The 22087-nt window shown below is 41.9% G+C and overlaps 1 protein-coding gene across 6 annotated transcripts in view; it reads left to right on the forward strand.

Annotated features, from left to right (window-relative positions):
- The window catches only part of Eip93F (Ecdysone-induced protein 93F), an 88638-nt gene extending 67703 nt beyond the window's left edge, over positions 1-20935 (forward strand). For all 6 annotated transcript variants that reach the window (XM_086902390.1, XM_086902391.1, XM_086902389.1 and 3 more), the window contains one exon: positions 121-20935. In XM_086902390.1, the coding sequence (XP_086758516.1) occupies positions 121-1630 (1510 nt within the window). In that variant the 3' untranslated portion in view covers positions 1631-20935. The remainder of the gene's footprint in view (positions 1-120) is intronic.
- Positions 20936-22087: the final 1152 nt, after the last annotated feature.

A 22087-nucleotide genomic window follows, 5' to 3' on the forward strand; every position in this document is an offset into this window, starting at 1 on the left:
CTCTCTCTCTCTCTCTCTTTCCTTCCTTCCCCATGTGAGGACAATAATCTCGTCCTCCTCCGTCGTGTGTTTACGATCCGATGAATATTTTTCGATGGATCGATCGATCGATTTTTCCAGGGACCAGAAGCAATCGGACGACAAGACGAAGGAGGCCTCCACGGTGACAGCGGCAGCGGCGGCGGCGGCGGCGGCGGCAGCCGCGACCAACATACGGCCGGGCACGGCGGACAAGAAGCCGCAATTGAAGCCGCAGAAACCTTTCACGTCGCCGGGCGGTATACCGGGCCCGAACGGGATCAAGATGCCTTCGTTCATGGAGGGGATGCCCCATCTACCTTTCACTCCGTTCAATTTTTGGAACCCGCCACCGTTCATGCCGTCGCCGTTCATGGCCGGGGCGCCCAACGTCCCCACCATCCTGCCCGAACAATATTTCGCCACGAGCAGGATCCGAGGGTTGCAGGAGCAGCAGAGGAACGCGGCCATGGTGCAGCAGCAGCAGCAGCAACAACAGCAACAGCAGCAGCATCAAGGGAGGGAGAGGGACGGGGGCATGGCGGAAACCTCGGCCGGAACCTCGAATTCTCGCGGCACGCCGCAACAAATGAGCAAAGTGCCGCGGGAAGTTTCGGAGGGTATATACGACGGGTCGGGCGCGAACGGCAGTTTCTTGGACAATTTGATCAGGTCGAGCCTCGAGACGGGCATTCCAAGGGAGCAGAGGGCGATGACCGAGGCGAGGAATCAGCAACAGCAGCCCACTTCTCAGCAACAGATGCCCGAGTCGATGAGGAGCAAAGCGTTGATCGATCAACTGTGCCGAAACTCGAGGAGGACGCCTGTGCCGAGGTTGGCGCAGGACAGCAGCGAGGACGAGAGTTACAGGGGGCCGTCGGCGAGCGGGGGGAGGCCGGTCCCCGAGAGGCCCGAGCGGGTGCCCACCGTCGACCTTAGCCCGTCACCGTCCGACAGGGGTCGAAACGACGACGGCAGCGATCGACTCACCTCGCCGCCCACGCCCCTCTCCGTCTCGAGGGCCGGGAGCAGAGACGAGGACAGTACCCGCGACTCCACGACCAAGATCGATCGTAGCAGCAGGGAACGCGAGGTCCACAACGGTGGCCAGGAGGATCGAGATAGAAAAACTCTGACCGCTCCTCAGCAGCAACCGCAACAACAACAACAACAACAACAACAACAGCAACAGCAACAACAATTGAATCATTACCCGGACTTACACAATCTCTACGCCGTACCAACTGACAAAAAAAGTGCCTGTGATAGTAAGCTTATAGTAGATCATTCGAGCCAGAAGACTCAACAACAGCAACAACAGCAGCCGCAGCAGCAGCAGCAACAACAACAACCGCAACCGCAACAGCAGCAGCAGCAACAACAACAGCAACCGCAATCACAACAACAACCACAACAACAACAACAACAACAACCACAACAACCACAGCAGCAACAGAAGGAGTACGGTGCAGTGAGCGGATTGGTGGTGCAACTGCAACGGGGCTACGGTACGGGGAGCAACAACAGGTCCGGCGAGCAGACGAACAACGGGCAACAATCGGCGGAGCAACACGGACCCGTAATCAGTATGGAAGACTCCGTGGAGCAGTAGGAAGGAAAAGTCGGTATCGTTGATCATACAGTATATGATAAAAGTTACGATATATGATAAATAAACGATCCGTGCGCGCGTTATATACACACACACACATACACACACGCAACACGGGGGTTTTAACGATTTAACACGGGTGGGATTCCCGCCCGAGTGGTATTATCATCGACACACCGCGTCGCCACGGTCGGAGGATTCTCGGCCTCCACTCTCCCTTTCTCCCTCGGCTGTTTCGCGCTCTCGGCGTATCCCGATCGGCGGAAACACGAGCGGAAATCGTGCACACGACTTTGTCGCGCCTCGGCTATGAAAGCGAGCGCGGCCCGCTCTCCGCGTTTCCGAGGAGAAGGCCCGGTGAAAGCCGACCACCACCTCCGCCCATCCGTTGGTGATGCGCGTGTGCAGGACGTTTCGAGAACGAACACGTTGCGAAACGTGTGGCGCGAATAGACGAGAGAACACGCTTTTTGTCAGTGAGCCCCCTTCGGAAGCCCCCTGACCCTGCCCTTTCCACCCGGAAGGAAGTCGACAACCGGCCGCGTTCCATCGTACATGTATTCCGTAGGAAGTTGAAAGGAAACGGAGGGAAAGAAAAGGGGGGGATAAAAGAAAAGAGATGAAAAGAAACGCGAGTAAGTAAGCGAAAATAGCCCGGCCATCCGCGAACCCATTGCGACTCCATCAGTTTTACACGAGTATCCGGCCTCCTCGATCTCCTGTCCAGCTGACGGTAGGTCGTACCGGAACTGTTTTCTCCACTCTGTGGCGAATATTTCGTGGAAACGCGCAAGAAACGGATATATATATATATGTATACACATATATACAAGCAAGTGTGCAACGTTATTATTGTACACACACGCGACACGAGTACCCGATACACACACGATTGATCTCACACGTACACACACATGGGCCCCCATTATTCACACAGTGACACGCAGGCAGGAAAAAAGAAAAAAAAAAAAAAGTAAAAGAGAAAGAAAAAAAACGTATACTCGTTCCGCTCGATTATTAATAATTATTAGACACGACAATTTTCTCGACACGTGCGGGATTCGGGACGACACCTTGTCGGGTGATCCACCGGATCCACGACATCCTGTACGGCGTGTACAGAGGAGAACGCAAATGCAGAGGGGAAGTAGGGGACGGAACGGCGAGCGCGTTCCGTGGAGAAAGAAAAAAAGGAAGAAAAGGAAAGAGAGGAGAAGGAAAAAAACGAGAAAAGGGGATGAAGGACACGAGTTGAGCGCGCGCGAAAAAAGAAAATTCTGCAGGGTTGTTTATCCGGCCGACGAACGCGCGCGAATCGAAACGAATTTTATTGGCCGATGACACGGCACTGACACGGAACTTTTGATAAAAGACGAGGTCGACGAGGTGAGAACACGAACAAATTATATAAAAATATTGCCGACGCAACAACGTATATTTTTTTTTTTTTTTTTTTTTTCCTTTATCGATGTAAAACTACCTAATGCAAAAAAAAAAAAAACTTATTAAAACTTATTACCTACTAACTAACATTACTTAACTCGTAAGGAGCAACATAATTATATAAGGAATGAATATATTATATATACATATATATATATACATATATTTTTGGTCATTACGAACGTATGCGAAACGAGAACGAGCCAAGACTTTTGTTGGCGCGCGTTGATAGATGACGTTTTTTCACAAGGCGACAATATTTCTCTAATCTCGATTATTTCGAGGCTGGCGTTCGGTAGAAACGCGAACTTTATCCTCCCCCTCTCGAGCGGGTCGCTCCAAAAAAGGGGAAAAAGAAAGAAAAAAAGAAAAAAAGAAGAGAGAGACGTATTAAAAGGATGTGGATTAGAGGAAGGTGTATTAGGGCGATCTTCACGCGGTTAGGCGTCGTTTTAGAGTTCGAGTTATCGAGGACGCATTCGATCTTGGGAACGGTCCGTTTTCAGAAAGAGAGAAAAAAAAGAAAGAAAGAAAGAAAGAAAGAAAGAAAGAAAGAAGGGGGGAGAGGAGAATTTTCATCGGCGAAAATCGTTCTGTTACGACGCGACGGACCGATTGAGCAATCCACACGAAAAAAGAAAGGCGAATGAAAAGACGCGTAGATGTATATAGAGGAGGGATTCGGAGGATCGCTACGTGTACCAAGGCGCGCGCTTGTTCTTCACTCGGTTCCTCTTTACCGAAGTGCAAAAAAGAAAAGAAAGAAAGAAGGAAGGAAGGAAGGAAGGGAAGAAAACTTTTTTCTTACGCGCGACAACGCCCACATTTTGATACAAATGCAAATTTTCTATCGCGTAGAGGATGAGAAGCAGCTGTAACGGCGGCGTTCGTAGAATTTTTTCACTTGCGAAAAAGAAGAAGAAGAAGAAGAAGAAAAAAATCCCATTCTCGTTTTTCGAAGAAGGATCGGTGTTTCCTTTTTCTTCTGGTTCGAATCGATCAAAAAAAAAAAAAAAAGAAAAAAAAAGCGCGGTCGATTAGTTAGAAACGTTAGAAATGATAAATCGAGGGGAGGTAAGAAGAAAGAGAAAAGCAAACGTTTCGAACGATAGGTTTTCTTCTCGTCTGAATTTTTTCTAAATGCGAACTCACGACTTTCGCATCACGAATGGTGCGAATTTCTTTTGCACCGATCCGATTTCGATTTTTTAGCATATCGACTATAAGATGAATTTAGAGGTGAAATTAGATGGAAGAATTCTAAATACAGATCGTCGAAATGATCGACGCCGCACCACCGTCACTTTTAGCAAGTATCTAGAAATTTCAATTTTCAAAGAAAGATCGAGTGTTTTGCTACATTGCAGCGTGTTCTACTCTTTTCTTTTTTTTTTTTTTTCTTTTTTTTTTTGAGGGAGGAATCGAACGACTTTTTAAAAGCTTCTTATCGATCGTTTCGACGACAAAGACGACGAAATAGACGAACGACGACGACGTGGACGAGGACGAGGACGAGACAGCGAACGACTTTTGCGAACGAAGTTTAGAGCGTTAATTTGCAAGGATCAGTAGTAGTCGCAGCGGTAGGTTCGCGAGTAGTGGGAAAGGGAAACTTGTCGCGACTGTTTTCGGCCGCGGCTAAGAGACAGAAGAAACGAGAAGAACGCCAGTCCCTCTCCTCTTTTCACTAATTTTTATTCACAGAGTAATCCATGAGCGTCGTGCGCGCGACTACTCGAGGTATCTTCTCGTATTTCATATTAGAAATTCCGTTCGACAGGAGAACCTTGACTAATATTATATAGATATTGAACACGTTGGAGGAAAGGAAAAGAAGAAGAAGAAGAAGAAGAAGAAAAAAAAAATAGCGGTGATTTCGTCGTTTCGCTAGTTATTGTAGTAGCCGAGCAGGACCAAGACGAAATCGAACGAAAGCAGCGAATTCGAAGAAAGCAGAACGACTCGTTTAGCAACAACCTACGAACACGCGTTTAGGGACGTGTAGGGACGTATACGCGAGGAAATTTAATGCGACACACGTTCACAACGCGTAAATAAATAATAATGTAATGTAGATCGCGGGCCATGATTTTCCGTCTTTCTCGCGTGTCGAGGAAGGAGATTTATTCACAGAGTTCTGATTCTAATAGGACGAGGACAGAGGAAACGAAAGGATAAATTCACGCACTCATCTCATACGACTCTCTTTAAGTAAAGTAACGACTGAAAGACTCTAGGCTGTACATAAAGTATAAGGCATGTATGTTCGGTGTTTAAAAAAAAAAAAAAAAAATGCAAAAATTCCTTACTAACGCAAAAAAAAAAAAAATTATTACCTTATTACGGGATAAAAAGTAAAAAAAAAAAAAAAAACGTAAATCGTGTAAGCAAGGCTATTCTCTCGGTGTTTTTTGGAACTAAACTTAAACAAAAAATTTATCCCCCCGCCCCTAAACTTAAAGGCAAAAAAAACAAACAAACAAACAAACCGTGAATCAAGGAGTAACTCTAAAGGGAAGAGAGAAAAAAAAAAAAATTAAGAGGGGTGAAACGCACCCACGCAGAGAAGCGCGTCGGAAAATAAAATAGGAAAAAAAAAAAAAATCAAGTTATTGAGTGTAAACTGTTAAGGTCTCCTTAGGGTTAAAGAAACTGAAAAAGAAAAAAAAAAAAAAAAAAAGAAAAAAAAATAATATACGAAGCTGAACAGCAGAAAAACACAAGCGAAAAGCAAAGCACTAATCATGATTGTGTGTAAACGTAAAATTAAAACCTTCCTTCTATCCCCGTACTCCACCAAACACACACACACCCACCCACTTACCCACCCCCTTTTTAATCACTCGCCAGCCGACTTATCCGCTTCGCGTTCAAAGTGTAAATTGTTCGGTGTGATCTTAAACCTTACACGATACCTCGAATGGAACAAAAAAAAAAAAAAAAAAAAAAAAAAAGAAAGAAAAAAGGAGAAAAAAAGGATACCTTTTTCTTTTCTTTTTCTAAAACATTTGCCAAGCACACCACACCAAAAGAAAGGGAAGGATATATTTCTCGACACTCGTTCTATCCCAATCTATCTATCTCCTTTTCGCCTCGTCTCTCTCTCTCTCTCTCTCTCTTCCCCTTCGCCTTTAAGGGCACCCTCCCCTTTTCCTTCCTTTTCCTCCGCCTATTTTCCTCCTCCCTCCCACCGACTTTACCTCTGTCCCTACACCTGCTCCTCCCTGCTAACCCTTACCCATGCCATGCTTTAATCGAATCCCTTTCGAACCCGCTCCCCCTCCCCAACAAAATCCAGTTCACTCTGGGACAAAAGAGAGTGTACACCTCCCGATATATCCCCTTTATATTACGAAAGATTTATCGTTAGATGTGAAAAATGAATATTTATCGTACGGATGATTGTAAAACGTGCGTAAAATTATGATTGTCGTTAAAATTAAAATTTACGGTTAAAAGGAAAGAAAGAAAGGGAAAAAAAAAAGAATGAAAGAAAGAAAGAAAGAAACGGTATACGTCGCGACGATTTTGCACGCGTTTTTTTTCCTCTAGGCCAGGAGCCGCGATCCGCGTCGTCGTCGATCCACGCGTTCCCCGTTCCCGCGGCTTTCCCCCGCCACGACTCGACACGGCGAGGCATCGATCCATTCGCCTTTTCGTCCCGGCGACGAAATCGGCGACGAATCGTTACGGATTGTTGCATCGATGTGTCCCGCGCCTCGAACGCCCTCGATTCGATCCACCTTCACCCCCGTTAAAGGTAAAAAAAAAAAGAAAAAAAAAAAAAAAAAAAAACACATCCCATTCCGTATAAGAGGGAATGAAATTCGACCTCGTTATTCCCCTTCGAGGCGCGGTACGCCTTCGATCCAACGAGAAAAAAAAAAAAAAAAAAAAAAATGAACGAACAAATAAAGAAAGAACGTGATTAAAACGTGACGAGGTGCATTCTCTTTTTTTTTCTTTTTTTTTTTTTTTCCTTTTTTCACTTACTTTCGACGCAACGCACAATAATATCAACCATTTCGAGAATTACGCGGGCGCGCGATAATCAAAAGTAAAAAAAGGGCGCCGGTTCGAGAGAAAACGTTTGAATGAAAATAGGGGAAATTTCTGGTTCGACGACGACGACGACGACGACGACGGCGACAGCTACGACTCCTGCACAAATTAGATGCGCGCGAGAGGTATCGACGAGTCTCGTTCATAGACGAGCGGGACGATTGAATCGCGACAATTGGGACGATCGGCGCTAACGGCGTAATTAACGAGGCTGCCGTATAATGATTTCCCAGTGACACAGTCGCGTCAACGTGTCTGCCACGGCGATTTCGTTTAACGAGACTGAATGAAATTCGTTTCGTCCTCGGGGAATTGGAAGACTTTTCCTTCCCACGAGTCGGATTGGTTGAACACGGGGCGAAATACGCCGTTTTCTAAAAAAAAAAAAAAAAAAAAAAATGAAAAAACGAAAGAAAGAAAGAAAGAAAGAAAAAGACCATTATCTATTTTTGCGGACAATTATGAATATATTCGCTGGTGTAAGAGTAATTGGACAACCGTTCTTCTGTGATCTTTTAAAACGTTATCGGACAAATTCTTTTTTTTGTCCGATTCTTTCTCGATAGAGCCGTTTTTAGGAAAACTTTTTCGAAATTTGCTTTTTCCAATTTCGAAGGAGTAGGAGTGGATAACGAACGAGGTCGCATAGATTAGGGCAGATATCGTTGCCAACGCGGCTGTAGGAAGAAGCGTCGTCGATTTACGTCGATTTATTTTCGTTTTTTCTTCGAGGAAGACGGCGGGATCGTGTCGAAATATTCGAAGAATGGTATTGTTGTTTCGCGTTGACGATCGATCGTTAGAATTTGAAAAAAACAGAAAAATTGAAGAGAGAAGGAAAGTAGTGAAGAATCAAATTTCGTCGAATTATAATAATCTCGAGAGAATAATTTCGCATAGATTTCCGGCCGTCTCACTCCACACGTCGCGGACGATACGCTGAAACGAATCCGGCGAGTTGACTCCGGATTACGAGAGGAAAGGAAAGGAAAAAAGAAAGAAAGAAAGAAAGAAAAAAGAAAAAAAACGGGGGAAGAAAAAGAAATCTTTAAGAATTAAAAGAAGATATATTATATTAAAATATCTGTGATGTAAAAAGTAACAAAATTTTGATGTATATTTTTCACAAATTATTGTAACCAGCTAGTGTATATGTGTAAGATTACGGATATAAAAGAAGAAAAAAAAAAAAAAGAAAGAAACAAAATAACTATTGTAATTTAACGGTGTGTGGAGACAAAATGACGGAGTAAGAGAGAGCGGATTGAAAGCCAACAAACGAAAAACAAAATAAAACAAAACAAAAAAAAAAAAAAAAGAAAAAAACAAAACAAAGAAAAGGAAAACCGAAACAAAATATTGAGGGAGAAGCGAGATCGCGAGATTATATACGTTTATCCACACCGGTGGTCAGACGGGACCAAGATGGCGGGCATTGCTCGGAAAGTCGGGTCCAAAGATTCTCGTTTTTTCAAAGCTTTTTGCGCCATTTTTCGTTTAGGCTCGCGATATTTCCTTTATTAATTATAATATTCTGGGGAACGGAACATTCGACCATCGAATATCATTCTTCTCATTCTCATTGATCGCGCGTCGAGAGAAAAAAAAAAAGGGGGGGACGGGAAAGATGAGAAGGGGAGAATTTTAAGATAAATTTTCGCGATATAAATTCTTCATCGTTGAAATCGAATCATTTTTACAAATATATCGTTTCTTCGTTGATACGTCTGTCTCGTAAAAAAAAAAAAAAAAAAAAAAAAATCGGATGCTTCTCCAAAAACTGGAAGATTTGGTCCGATTGGCCCTGAAACGGCTCAATGTCAGCTACCTCACAGAGTATCGTCACGTTTGGTATAGTTTGCGTAGGGGATGTTCGCGTGTTTCGGTTTCCGAAGCGAAATTGGATGGCTGCCCAATCAATCTCGATTCGTTTCTTTATCAACACGATCGTTCTTTTTAAAATTACATATTTATATATACATATATAGATATATATCTGTGAATCAAAATGCGGAGAAAAAAAGAAAAAAAGAAAAAAAAATAAATAAAGAAATTTCATCGCCTCGACGACGGAACTAGAAGACGGAATTTCGACGACGGAACAATCGATCGACCATTGGCCAATCAGTTTCTTCGAACGGTAAACGCGCGAACTTCATTGGAGTGGGGTCGTGTGTAGAAATGGTCTAAACAGTTCCAAATTGTGCCTAAGTTTCGACGTTACGTTTTTACGACTTCGCAACAGAACGAACGACGAATGTAATAACCGTAGCAACAAACTGAAGTTTTTTAGTTCGATGGTGGGTTTGTTCCAAGAATGAAAAGAAAAAGAAAAAAAAAAAAAGAAGGCAGGAGGCAGTGAACGGGATAGAGGCAAAAAAAAAAAACAAAAAAAGAAAGAGGAAAAAATAAAAAAAAGAAAGAAAGAAGAAACGATGGACGACTTTTAAGCTAAATTTTAAAAAAGTATATTACCTCCGTATATACGTTCCAGGGCCGTCCGGCCGCCATCTTGCGTTCATTTTTACGTTCCGTTTTGTCGAATAAGTGCAATTAGGTACACTTGACATCAGACACGAACAACACAACAGACACGCAACTTCTACTCTTCGACACGCGCATTCACATACACTTACACACGCATACACACGCATGACAACAGAGACGTCGAAGAAAAATGATGAAAACGAACTGTTACGCGCTAGGTTACCGTGTTTTTAAATTCTATTTTCAATTCACGCATTCTCGAATGTTAGGATTTTCGTGATCAACGAAGAGCTGGCCTGTCGTTCACATAAGGATTACACGTGCTACACGTACACGTACACACACGAACACTTGATCACAGGATACATACATTCACACGTACACTCGCATATACACACTGCAAATAGCAGCCGACGTCGATTCGACGACAAAGTATGATATACGCCACTTTCAGTATCTTCGAACGTTCGAACGTGCTTTTCTTCGTCGATCTGGCTCGATTTCTCGTACGTGTGAAAATTTTTCGTACAAAAATTTAATCGATCGCTCGTATTTGGATCAACGGGCGCGATTTTTTAAAACGCGAAAGAAAAGGGGAAACGAACGAAGAAGCACGCGTTTCGATCGAGGATCGGAAAGGGGCGAAAGAAGAGAGTAGAAGAAATTAGAACCGCCTGAAACCAACGTGTAGAAACCGAGATGGTACGGTCCGTCAACGGTCGAAAACTTGGTACCTTTCTAATTGGCTTTAATGATAAGCTCGTTGATAATTCGTAGGCTCTAGTCATGCAATGACTCTAAAAAAAAAAAAAAAAAAAGAAAGACGAGAAGTCGTCCCCCCTCCCCTCCCTTGAGAAGCGATAGCGGGCGATCTTCTTCGTGAATTCGTATACGTTAAAAACCTGACGACGCGACGCAACAGTGAAGAAACTTTTATTACCGATTTGTGTTCAAAGGGGCGAACAAGTCGACAAGGCGTCGATTCGACGTCCGGCTCTGTACACCGATATATAATTATATATATAGAAACTTCTAACGCGTACGCGCGTTGAGCCGCGCGCACGCGCGATCGCGCGCGCGACCCACGCGCAAGGGAAGGAATCTAAATAGATAGGTAGATAGATATACGAGAAAAAAAAAGAAGGGGAAGAAGAAGGAGTAATAGAAAAAGAAGAAGAAGAGAAGGAGGAGGAGAAAGAAAAAGAGAAAGAAAAAGAGGAAGGAAGAGAAATCGGAAGATTTGAGAATGTGAGAAAGAAAGAGGGAAAGCCAGTGCTCGACCACGCCTCCGACATCAGTCCGAATCGCGGAGTCTCCTCGTATTGCGACTGACAGCGATTTCTTTGCAGAGCTCTCTCGCGACAATTGCGGAAACGAACGAGCTACGCGAAATCATCCGTTCTCGCCGCCTATTGGAAGAAATTCTTTTTTTCATCTATCGGGCACGCGATTCGTGTGCTCTTCGATTCGGGGATCACCCGCGGAAACACAGCTGCGATCGGTCGGTCGGTACTCGGTCGGCATAAACGTTCGTACGACTTATCGGCATTTTGATTAAACCTTTCGTCGAATATATTTTTTCGTGTATCGTTGCGCGAATCGTCGGATCGATCAATCGGATAAAGATATTAAATTCCTTGATGAAATTCATCATTGTTTCCAAAAAAAAAAAAAAAAATAGAGAGAAAAAGAGAATAAATAATCAAAGTAGAGTAGAAGAAAGACGCGCGCGATCGCTGCTGCACATCCGTGTATCCGGGCGTCAACGGGTGAAAACGGGGAAGTTCGTGAAATAAAGATATATTATTCGTCCATCAAAAGGTGATGTATTCTTTAAAGTACAATTACTTCTTGTTCCATATATACGAATCGAAATTACTTTCATGTTCCTATTTCGAAGTTTAAGGGGAGCGAACTGAGTCGAGTCTTGTTTGCGGCTAGTAGAGCGATGCGTCCTCGTCGGTCGCGGATCTCATATTTCCGCGAAGGTGGCGGGCCAGATCGGAGGCGGTCGGTCACAACACTGACTATGCCTAGAAAACTTTTTCGACTAAGTAGGCGTTAGGAAAACAAACAAAAAAAAAAAAAAAAAAAATAATGGCGCTGATACTACTACGTTACAGTTAGCACTCGCGGTAGTACTCGCGGTAGTAAAATGGCGCTTTAGTTGTTTGTATGTTATCGTATGTTGCATTTCGTTTCTTTTCGATTTTTTTTTTTTTTTTTCTCTCTATAATATCATCATCGTCACTGTGTAAGCCCGACCTCGCCGCGCAAAAATCCCGCGTCAAGGCGGGAAGGCCGTTTTGGACCCGCGTTTGGTTGAACGCGAGGGGATGGGACGAGCCGCGCGACAAACAATCTCGCCAATCTTTTCATTCGTATCATGCACCGAGTAATTATATATCGTATCATTGGGAAGATTAGCGTGGCGCCATATCGAAACGATTGGTGAAAATCGGCTGAAATGACGAACGAGTCGGAACTTACGGTGGGGGACCTCGATGTTTCAATCAAACCTGTTTGTACCAAAATCACACAGTGGAATCACACACACATACACACATACACACACACACACACATACACGCACGCATACACACGCACGCACGCACCGGAAATTCAAAGTACGACCAACTAGTTACGGACCAAGTACGCTGAACTGCCGGTGAATTAATCAAAAGACACGTCCGTGGCGACGCGTTACGTATACGAGAGACTTGTTCGAGATGTTCACCGTGTTCTCGTTCTTCGTTTCATCCCCGAAATCGTGGCCGGCTCCCAATCGTTCTCCCCCCTTGCCGAGAATCGTACACGCGTCCCGCCGAAATTCAAGCGGCGAGGCCGGGCGCCATGTTCCGATGCGCTACAAAGTTTTTAAGAGTTTAAAAGTAAAAAAAAAAAAAAAAAAAACCGAAGAAAAATGCGAAAGAGGGTAAATTAAGGACAAGAAGAATTAAGCGGAAAAAAAAGATGAAACAAAGCAAAAAAACAAAAAAAAAAACAAAAAAAAAAGAGGAAAAATTATAAGAATCCAACCGGATCTAAATCCCCCCACGCTCCGATCCCTCCGCACCGAAATCCCATTGGACATGATCGTCATATATCCATCCACACGAGCAAACCCCTTTCCCTCCGGACAACGCCCTATGGCAAACGCAATTTGAAGGAAAAAAAAAAAAAAAATTCACCTTGCATTTTCCGACCACACACGCACACTCAGTGACACGCTAAAACGAACACCAGAAGTTAATAACAAATATACACGCAGTCTGCTTTCTACATACAGCTACAACAATATTGCAGCCTCCCGATACCAGTCGTCTCCTTACAGTTTAAAGCGGGGTGCGTTCGTGACAGACGCCATTTCGGGGCCCCGATTACTCGTCGATCGCCCCCCTTTTCTTTTTATCTCGATGTAACGCGCCTTGATAATTCGCATCGATTCAATCGAGTCGATTTTTACGATCATCGAACACAAGAAAGGTGAAGAGAAAGGTGATCGATTCGAAAGGGGGATGCTCGACACCGAACGAAGACACCGCCGTTCAACTCGGGGCCCCGGTGGCCGTCGCAAACGTCCGATCGTTTCCCTGCGCGTGCCTACGGGTTGCATACTCACCCGGGCACTTGTGAACAATGCAACCGGCAACACATACAAGCAGCAACAATAGACATCTCTCTCTGTCTGAGCAGGGCACGTCGCGATCGCGTCACGCGGCCTCTCGCCAGTGATCGCCGTGCATCCAAGTTACAAGTATACAAGCTACTAAAAAAAAAAAAATCTATACATCTCACATTATATCCAGCAACAGTGATCAACGCAAACGCAGATGCCACGAAGAGCAATGCAAACAAAAAAAAAAAAAAAAAAAAATAAGTAAATAAGTAAAAATAAAAATAAAATAAAATAAGCAAGGATCGCCCGGAGCCCGCATCGTCGCGATGCAATCACGTTGGTTGAATCGTTTTTCTCCGATTCGGCTCGTCTCGTTTTCCACGATCGCCGGATTCGAGGAACGATCGATGCGTGTGGCTTTAGACGATGATCGGGATCGGGTGAAAGTCCCCTTCAAATCAAAACCCGCAGTCAGCACAGAAATATAAAACGATAAGTGCAGAGGAAACAAACTACTATAGTAAACAAGAAAAAAAAAAAAAGGTACATATTATATATATTATATATATAAATATATATATATATTATTAATTATTATTATTAATTATTATTAAACATACATAAAAGAATATTATTAACAACACAAAGAAGTACTATATTACTACTATTATTAATTATTATGATTCTTATTATAAATTTAATGAAAACAATGATAACATTCCAACCGTCAATGTGCCACACGACTTTTTATATGCTCTTAAAGAAAAAAAAAAAAGTAAATAAATAAATAAAAATAAAAAAATAAAAAAAAAAAAATAAAAAATATTAGAGGGAACGCGAGATTTTGCGATAATCGTCGTTGGTGATCATCGGAAAAGCAGCGCGGAGGGAAACGTTTTTCGTATCGTTGACTGAGAACCGCGTGTTAAAGCGAGGCTGTGAAGAAAGATCGGGACCCTTCTTCGAGCGTACCCTTCTCGATTAAAAAATGAAACGATCGCTATGGATCAAAGAGAAAATAAGGAAAGGTGCACACGAGGGGCGAAACATTGTCGCCAATTTTCCCCTTTACGATTAAATAATGATAATGATCGAGTGCTCTCTACACGGTGAAGCTTCGAAGATGGCGCAACGCGCCTTCGTCTCGTCGTTTCCCCATTTTCAAGAAGAAAAAAAAAAAAAAAAAAAAAGAGAAAAGGAAGAAAAAATTATCCTCGAGACGAAACGTCGACGCGAAAGCGAGCCATCTTGCCGTCTATTTCCGTATATTTCCTGGTCGACGATGGGATCGATCCTTAAATAGGGCATACTTAATCGTTTCGACGAATTCCCCCCCCCCCCCCCGCCCCCCGCCCCCGATTACGACGATTGTCGTCGTATAACGAAGCGCTTGTTCCGCCTAGCTCTATATATATATATATATATATATATATATATAGTATATATATATATATACATATATATATATATATATATACTAACACACATGCTAACGACCAGACTCATTGATTTAATTACGCGTATTAATTGCTGTTACGTTTGTCATTATTATTATTATTATTATTATTAATATTATTATCGATATTTTTATTAACATTGATAGAGTTACATTATTATTTTTTATTGCCGCTATTTTCTCTCTTTTTTTTTTTAATAAGTGTAGAGTATACACTCTCAGTAATATATTACTATTATTATTATTATTATTATTAGATATTAATTATTAATAATACCGTTGTTAGAATGCGTCTGTGAATTCGACGGGCATGCGTTCGCGAACGTATAACATAGACACGCACGCGTACGTCTATGCGTTATTACCATTATCATTATAAATATTATCTTCTATTATTAGTACCGTTTAGAATTACATTGCAAGAATACTGCTAGTTAGTCCGCGAGCCTTTCAAAAATTTACATCACTCGTAAATATAGGAATGCATATACATATTAGCATGTACAGGGATATAGGCGTCGGTGGGCGTGTCTGCGTTAACGCGAACATAATCGTGCGTTTGTTAATAGATTAGTTTACGTGGTACTTATCATTAATCATCCTCACCTATCTCATTATCAACGAATCATCTGTATCGTTATCATCACGTATGTGTCCTCCTTACGTATCGTTTCCCGAATCATCGTTACTTTTATTATTATTATTATTATTATTATTATTATTATTATTATTATTATTATTAATCCTCATCGTCGTCGTCATTATTCATCATGATCGTTACGTATTCGTTAAGATTATCGATTAGTTGTCTTAATTTAAGAAAAAAAAGGAAAAAAAAAAACGCACGAAAATACGATCAATTTCTTAAGTATACGTACGTTCATCTTCTTTTTTTTTTTTTATACGTTCTAACATATTTTTTTTATATACATATATATATATATATACATATATATTTGTTTCAAATAACGCGAGGCCCGCGAGACAAACCCAAGTGCAATCTTTTATCTCTTGTTACTTTTGTCGTAGATTACTTTCGTTTCTTATCCTGACTCCGGCCCCCGTGAACACCTCCCATTCGTCGTTAGTTTCTTCTACGAATCTAAGCTTTTCTTACGTAGCTCTATCGAGTTTCTTCTCTTCCCCTCCCCTCTCCCCCTCCCCCTTCTTTTCGTTCAAAGTACTTATAGCTCTCTCGCGAACAGACAGAGGAAACGGTCGAGTAATATGTTCATAGCTACAAAAGGGGAAACCTTCAAATATCATATCGATTTTATTTCAAGCTTCGTTATCGATTGTTCTTATTTTTCTTTTTTCTTTCTTTTTTTTATTTTTTTATTTTTTTTTTTTTGATCGCTTCAATCTTCTCGTCTCTACTACTGCTTCTTCCTTCTTTTTTTCCACAAATCCCTCGGCGCGCGTCGGTCAAAGTCGAAGAAAATAAAAAAGGAGAATAACGTTCGATCGATCATTCTCTCCAGTCGTTTCGGTCATTCCACGATCATTCCGTATTTGTTTCTAAAGGAATTTTTTTTTTTTTCTATCCAGCCTGTTTCAACGGGCACAAACGATCCACTGGAAGAATGAATGGATGTTTCGAACGATCTTTCGATATCTCGCATGCCCGATTCTTATCGAAGAAACACGCGAAAAACGCGATCGATTGGCGCGCCGTTTTTTTTTCCCCCCCCGAAAATCTCGATAAACTTTCCCTTATTTTCTCTTTCGTTGGACCGATAGTGTAATTAGTGTTAGTGTTTACCATCGGCAAACAGGGCATTCACACATCGTATATCGAATCGAGAAGTTGAACACGAGTGACGAGGAGTTTAACGAGTGAGTCGCGTCGAGAGGCGAAGATTAAACACATTCCGCGGAAGATCTTCGTTCAGTAGCTCTTCTCTTTTATATTATAATAATAATAATAATAATAATAATAATAATAATAAAAATATGTCCGATATGTGGACGTTCGCGCGTCTCTTCGCGCTGCTTTGCCACGTCGAAGGCGCGAGACCATCGTTTAAACAACTTGTATAATCTAATTTGGGCATAAAATCGCGCGAACACCGGCACACGCGGTGTTTACCCGTGCGTCGAATAGAGATCAACCTTGTACATACCGCGTATAGACATTATGCATCACTTTCTGTAAAACTGACACGTACACAGGTACACACATCAAATCACCACAATGCTGCGATTACGACACGATTACTAACCTTGCCGGTACAACACTGTTTTTCCTTCATCGAGTTTTCAACGACTACGGTGATATTTTTTTCTTTAAAAAACAAAAAAAATTCATCGAATCGCGAAACAAGATCTTTCAGCCATATTCTTTTCGTCTAAGTTTGCTCGATACTCGTTCGATGCGATAGATCGTACGAATATCGAATAACGTTTGACGAGAACGCCCTCTTTCTTCTTTAGATGGAAATTTGGGCAAAGATCGAAGAAGAAGAAAAAAAAAGATGAATATAATTGCAACGGTCCCCTGGTCCCTAAGCACTCGTTGAACACTCGTCTAATCGCAACAGAGCCAGTCTTAAATGTCTTGTAAAGTAACAAAGAAAAAAAAAAAATAATAATAAAAAGCGTGAGGAGCAAAACCGTGGACGCTTTCGCGCAGGCGTATTTCGGCGTGGCGTATCGTTTAATCTCGCCTGCCGAAAGCTTATATTTCTCTAGGTAACCTTGTGTATAGATGAAGCTAAGTTTCCAGTGTATCGATATGTACGGTGTATTTCCGACGCGCAAGTTCGATCGGTTCGATCGATCGACCATCGACATTACCCCCCTATCCCCCCCCGCAGAACATAGCCGATATTAAGTTTTCATTTATATATATATCTATCTTTCTCTCTCTCCTTTCTCTCACCTCGCCCCTTTATATCGTAATCGCTCGTATCAAGTACAATGCAAGTGTAACAGATACACATTCACGGATAAACTTTTTTGCACGCAGTAAGAATATATATACATATATATACATATATATATATATATATATGTATGTATATATATATATTAAAAAAAAAAAAATGAAATGATCTTCTTCGTACCTTCTCGCAGTCGGATCCGAGTCTGATCGCGAATCTTCTTATACATTCTACTCTTGTATCCCTGCCCTTGTCCGTTAGCCCTACCTCTCTCCTTATTTTTCAACTCCTGTTTCGTTGAGCGGCATATCTCGTAGAGTTTAAGAGATATTTGTACGGGCCGAGGCGTGCCTATGGTCCGGTTTATTACCCGCGATTCTCCGCGATTCTCTGCGGTTTCGATCGTTCGAGAAAAAACGGCGAGTCTCGAAGAAGCGGGCGATCGATGCATTCCCGCGAGTAGCTAGGCGCTACGGTTAGGTATACGTCGTCGAAATCTGGACCCCAGGTTGTCCTCGTCTCTTATAGACGTAACACTTTCGCGTAAGCTCGTAACCAGAAAGATCATACATAAAGAAATTGACGCATACGAATAATGCACGTATAATACACGGGAAAGGTACACGAAGTACATTGAAGTTACGAGAAACGTCTGGCAACACACGACACACCGATGCAGTTACGCGTGAAATAAAACGGATATACATGTATACACGGGCACGTAATACACGTGCACATACACTTACATTTATACACACATGAACACACGGAGCAAGTACCCACACAGACGTGCGCGCGCATATACGTTTCGTAACGAAGTATACAGTCTTAGCGCAGTGTTTCATATAGTTAGGTAGGAAACGTCGAGAGAATATTTTTTATATTCCACATGGATTTTACAGTTATATATTATCGTTTCGTATCGAAAGGGAGGAGTTTAAAAAAGGCGCGTCCAAAGCGTTACATAGATTATATATTATAAATACGAGACCTCTCGATATACGTGTCGCCATTTATTGTTTACACCGCGATGATTATATATCGATTATCGGTCATTCTTATAGGCGGTAGGCGCTGTCGTTTATATATATATATATATACATATATATATATATACATATATATATATATACACACACACACCACACATATAAGTATATATCTATATATATGTATATATAGATTAATATTAAAGTGGCGCGCAGAGGTCACGCGCGCATTTACGCGGCGTGTATATGCGCCGCTAATTAATCTCGTTGACGATTATTAATAATCGCGAGTCCGCTAGGAGCAATCGAGCAAACGGCGTCGCGTTCGATCGTAACTCTGGGGAGGGAGGAGGGTCCTTTGAGTTCGTCCACGGTAACCCTACGTCCACGTGCGAGCGAAACCACCGGCCCTTCATTCGCTACACTATAGGCAGCCATTCTCTATTTCACTTTTAAAGGTCGATCGCTCGCACCTTTTTCTTTCGTTTCGAACACTTTTCCTTTTCACCCGTTTCGCGATGCAGGAGAGCTCGTTGGAGGAATGTAAGCGGGATCGATTCATTCAGACGATACACACAACATAACCTGTATCTTTTACGATACACACGTACACGTATACATAAACGCAATACACAACACATGCTCGCGACAAATACGCGTAAAGTTTATTATTTGTAAAAGATTCGCGAAACAATACGTATATACACGAAACACATACTTCTTGTACCACAATTGTATAATATACATCGATAGACCAATCTTTCGAGGAGTAAGACGCAGTTACGAATGCGCTTGACCAATGTATCGCGTGCGAGATATATCGATATGCTTCGATCGAACGATGAGAACAGTCGAACGCGAATTGTTGAATGTAGAAGAAAGTTGACGTACGTAATCGTAGCGCGATTAGAATCGTCGTCGGGAGAGATTAAAGTCGTGTTTTCTTTTTTCTTTTCTTTTTTTTTTTCTTTTTTTTTAAATTGAATTTCAAAATCGTATAATTTTTTGTTGATCGATCGATTCACGGAATTATATTATACGGGGAAGAGAGGATATTCTGAAGTCGATGGTCCGCGATCGTCGATTCGTTCGAGGTATAAAAAACGATCGTATTCACCAGCGATGACTGCATGCACCAATCGTCGGCAAATTTATTCGATAATTGTTAAATTATAATCGTGGATCCGCCAGCCAAATGGAAATTTATCGGCGATCGCTCGCCATATTTCGATTTTTATTAAACCGATAACAAAGAACCAACCGTCTGCCGCGAGTGATCGTCGATAAAGAGAATTTTACGGTATTCGGGGGAAGGCAAACATTGATGCATGAGTCCTCGATGGTCTAACGGGAGCGGCTGTAAATGCGGTTTGAACGGTTGAGATCGAAGCTTGATCGAGAGAGAGAGAGAGAAAAAAAAAGACATACTTTGGGCATTCTTTTGAATCGCGTTCGAATGCGAATGAATGAGAGTGGCGAGTGACGAACAGATCGCAAGTACGTGGTTCGCAACTTTGAAACATGTGATACGTCAGTCGGCAGAATTGACTTCCGGTTATCGGGGGACGATCGGAAGAAGGGAGAGGGGATGATTGCGAAAGGAAAAAGGGGAAACGTAAGCACGAAACGAAACAACGTAAGCATATACTGGCAGTGGATTCGCTGGCTGACGCATTTTTTAAAGATTCTTTGAAGTAGGAACGCTCTTTTGTTGAAGGTTGATTGTTATCAAAATGGTTGTGAGGTTATAATGTTTGAAATGTGTTAATGATGCGACGCGAAAGTTCGATCGACCGATCGACACGACTTCCGGGAACAAGATCGATTTGTTCGATTAATCGATTATCGACTGCGATCGAAAGAAATTTTTTTTTTTTCTTTTTTTCCCTCCCTCGTTTCGAGAAGCCGTGTCGATTGTCTCGCCGAATAGCAGACGAGGAGACGAGTAGGAAAACGTGCGTTCACGTTCCAAATTTTCTTTCATTTCTTTTTTAATTTTTTTTTTTTTTTTATTCGATTTCCATAAGTCGCGAACATTCCTTTCCAATCGAACATTGTACATTTTTTCAACATTACTAGTAGTTATTTTCGCTATTATTAAATAGAATATACACGAATGGTCGATCGGCCGTAGCATTTATTTCCCTAGCATTTAAATTGAATTCGATTGGCGGGAGCGCACGTGTTCCCCCCCCCCCCCCTCCAATATTGTGAAATTCGTCTCCGAGGAAGCGTGCAACTGGCATTACCCCGCATAAAGTCTGGTTCGAATGTGTGTTCAATTTACGACAAATCGATGATGTTTTCCCGCGCTGTTTCCTTTCGATTCGAATAGCTTAAAAAAAAAAAAAAAAAAAAAAGTAGAAATGGAAGATCTCGTGTATTAAGAAGGAGCATTGACAGGTAAGACATCTTCGAGTTGTGGTACGGAAGATGATCAACCAGGCCGATGGAAAAATGTGCGACTGATATAAACCAGTATTCGTGCGAGAAATTGTAAAATAAAATTCGCGTAACCTAGCCTTAATGAGAAAGATTAAATTAGGTGTAATAGAGGCGGTGCCGCGTATGGCGGCCTCGCGTCGAAATTATCTCGATTGGCTGTAAAATATTATCGTGGAAGATGGGACCGGCGGAGGCGACGTTGTCGGGGAAACAAACGCGTTTCCCGAAAATTTCTCGAAAAGATAAATTTCTATCCGAAAAAAAAAAAAAAAATGAACGTCGTTCGAACGGTGTTCCTCTTCGCACGGTGATGTATCTAGTGAGAGTAATGTTACTAGGTAACTTAAGCGTATTTTAAAAAAGAAAAAAAAAAAAAAAAAAGAAAAAAAGAGAAAAAAAGTATAACGAAATGCCAGTTGTAAACAGTGTTTTTCTTTTCGAAAAGGAAGAAAAAAAGAAAAAAGAAAAAAAAAAAAGAAGAAATACATGTCGGGAAAAAAGTAGGGAAAGACATGTTCGATAAAAGGGAGAACATGTCTCGAGCGACGCGTTCATTCATTGCCGGGAAACGAAACTGTGCAACGAATTGGCAACACGAGTAGAAGAAATAGAAAATTGATGGAACAGAAAGATATGAAATTTTCGTTCGGTACGAGGCGAAAGGAAAGTTTCCGCAAACGGCAAGAGATCGTATTTGGTCGCGCGATGTCGGTACGATCGGTTTTTCGTTTTTCTTTCTTTTTGATTATTTCGGACCGCCCGAAGGGAACGATCACCAAGAGTTCCGCGAAACATGAAAATAGAGCGAACTAAGGTGATAGAGGGTAATAAGGTAATAACAAAATATAAACGGAAGAAGCGAAAGAAAGGATAATGGCAGAGAAACGATGTTAAATATACATATGTATGTATGGGCAACGGAACATTGTCATGTGTATACGCGAATTTACAAATTTTTCGAGAAACGACAGCTTTACCGATAATAGTTAAACAATAGATTTTTCGCAACTTGGGCACACGTAAACAAACACCTTAAACATGACACACAATTAAACACATTACATACACGCATTA

Source organism: Apis florea, unplaced genomic scaffold (assembly GCF_048593485.1).
Source record: "Apis florea isolate Af1SG1 unplaced genomic scaffold, ASM4859348v1 contig_2272_pilon, whole genome shotgun sequence".
Taxonomy (NCBI): domain Eukaryota; kingdom Metazoa; phylum Arthropoda; class Insecta; order Hymenoptera; family Apidae; genus Apis; species Apis florea.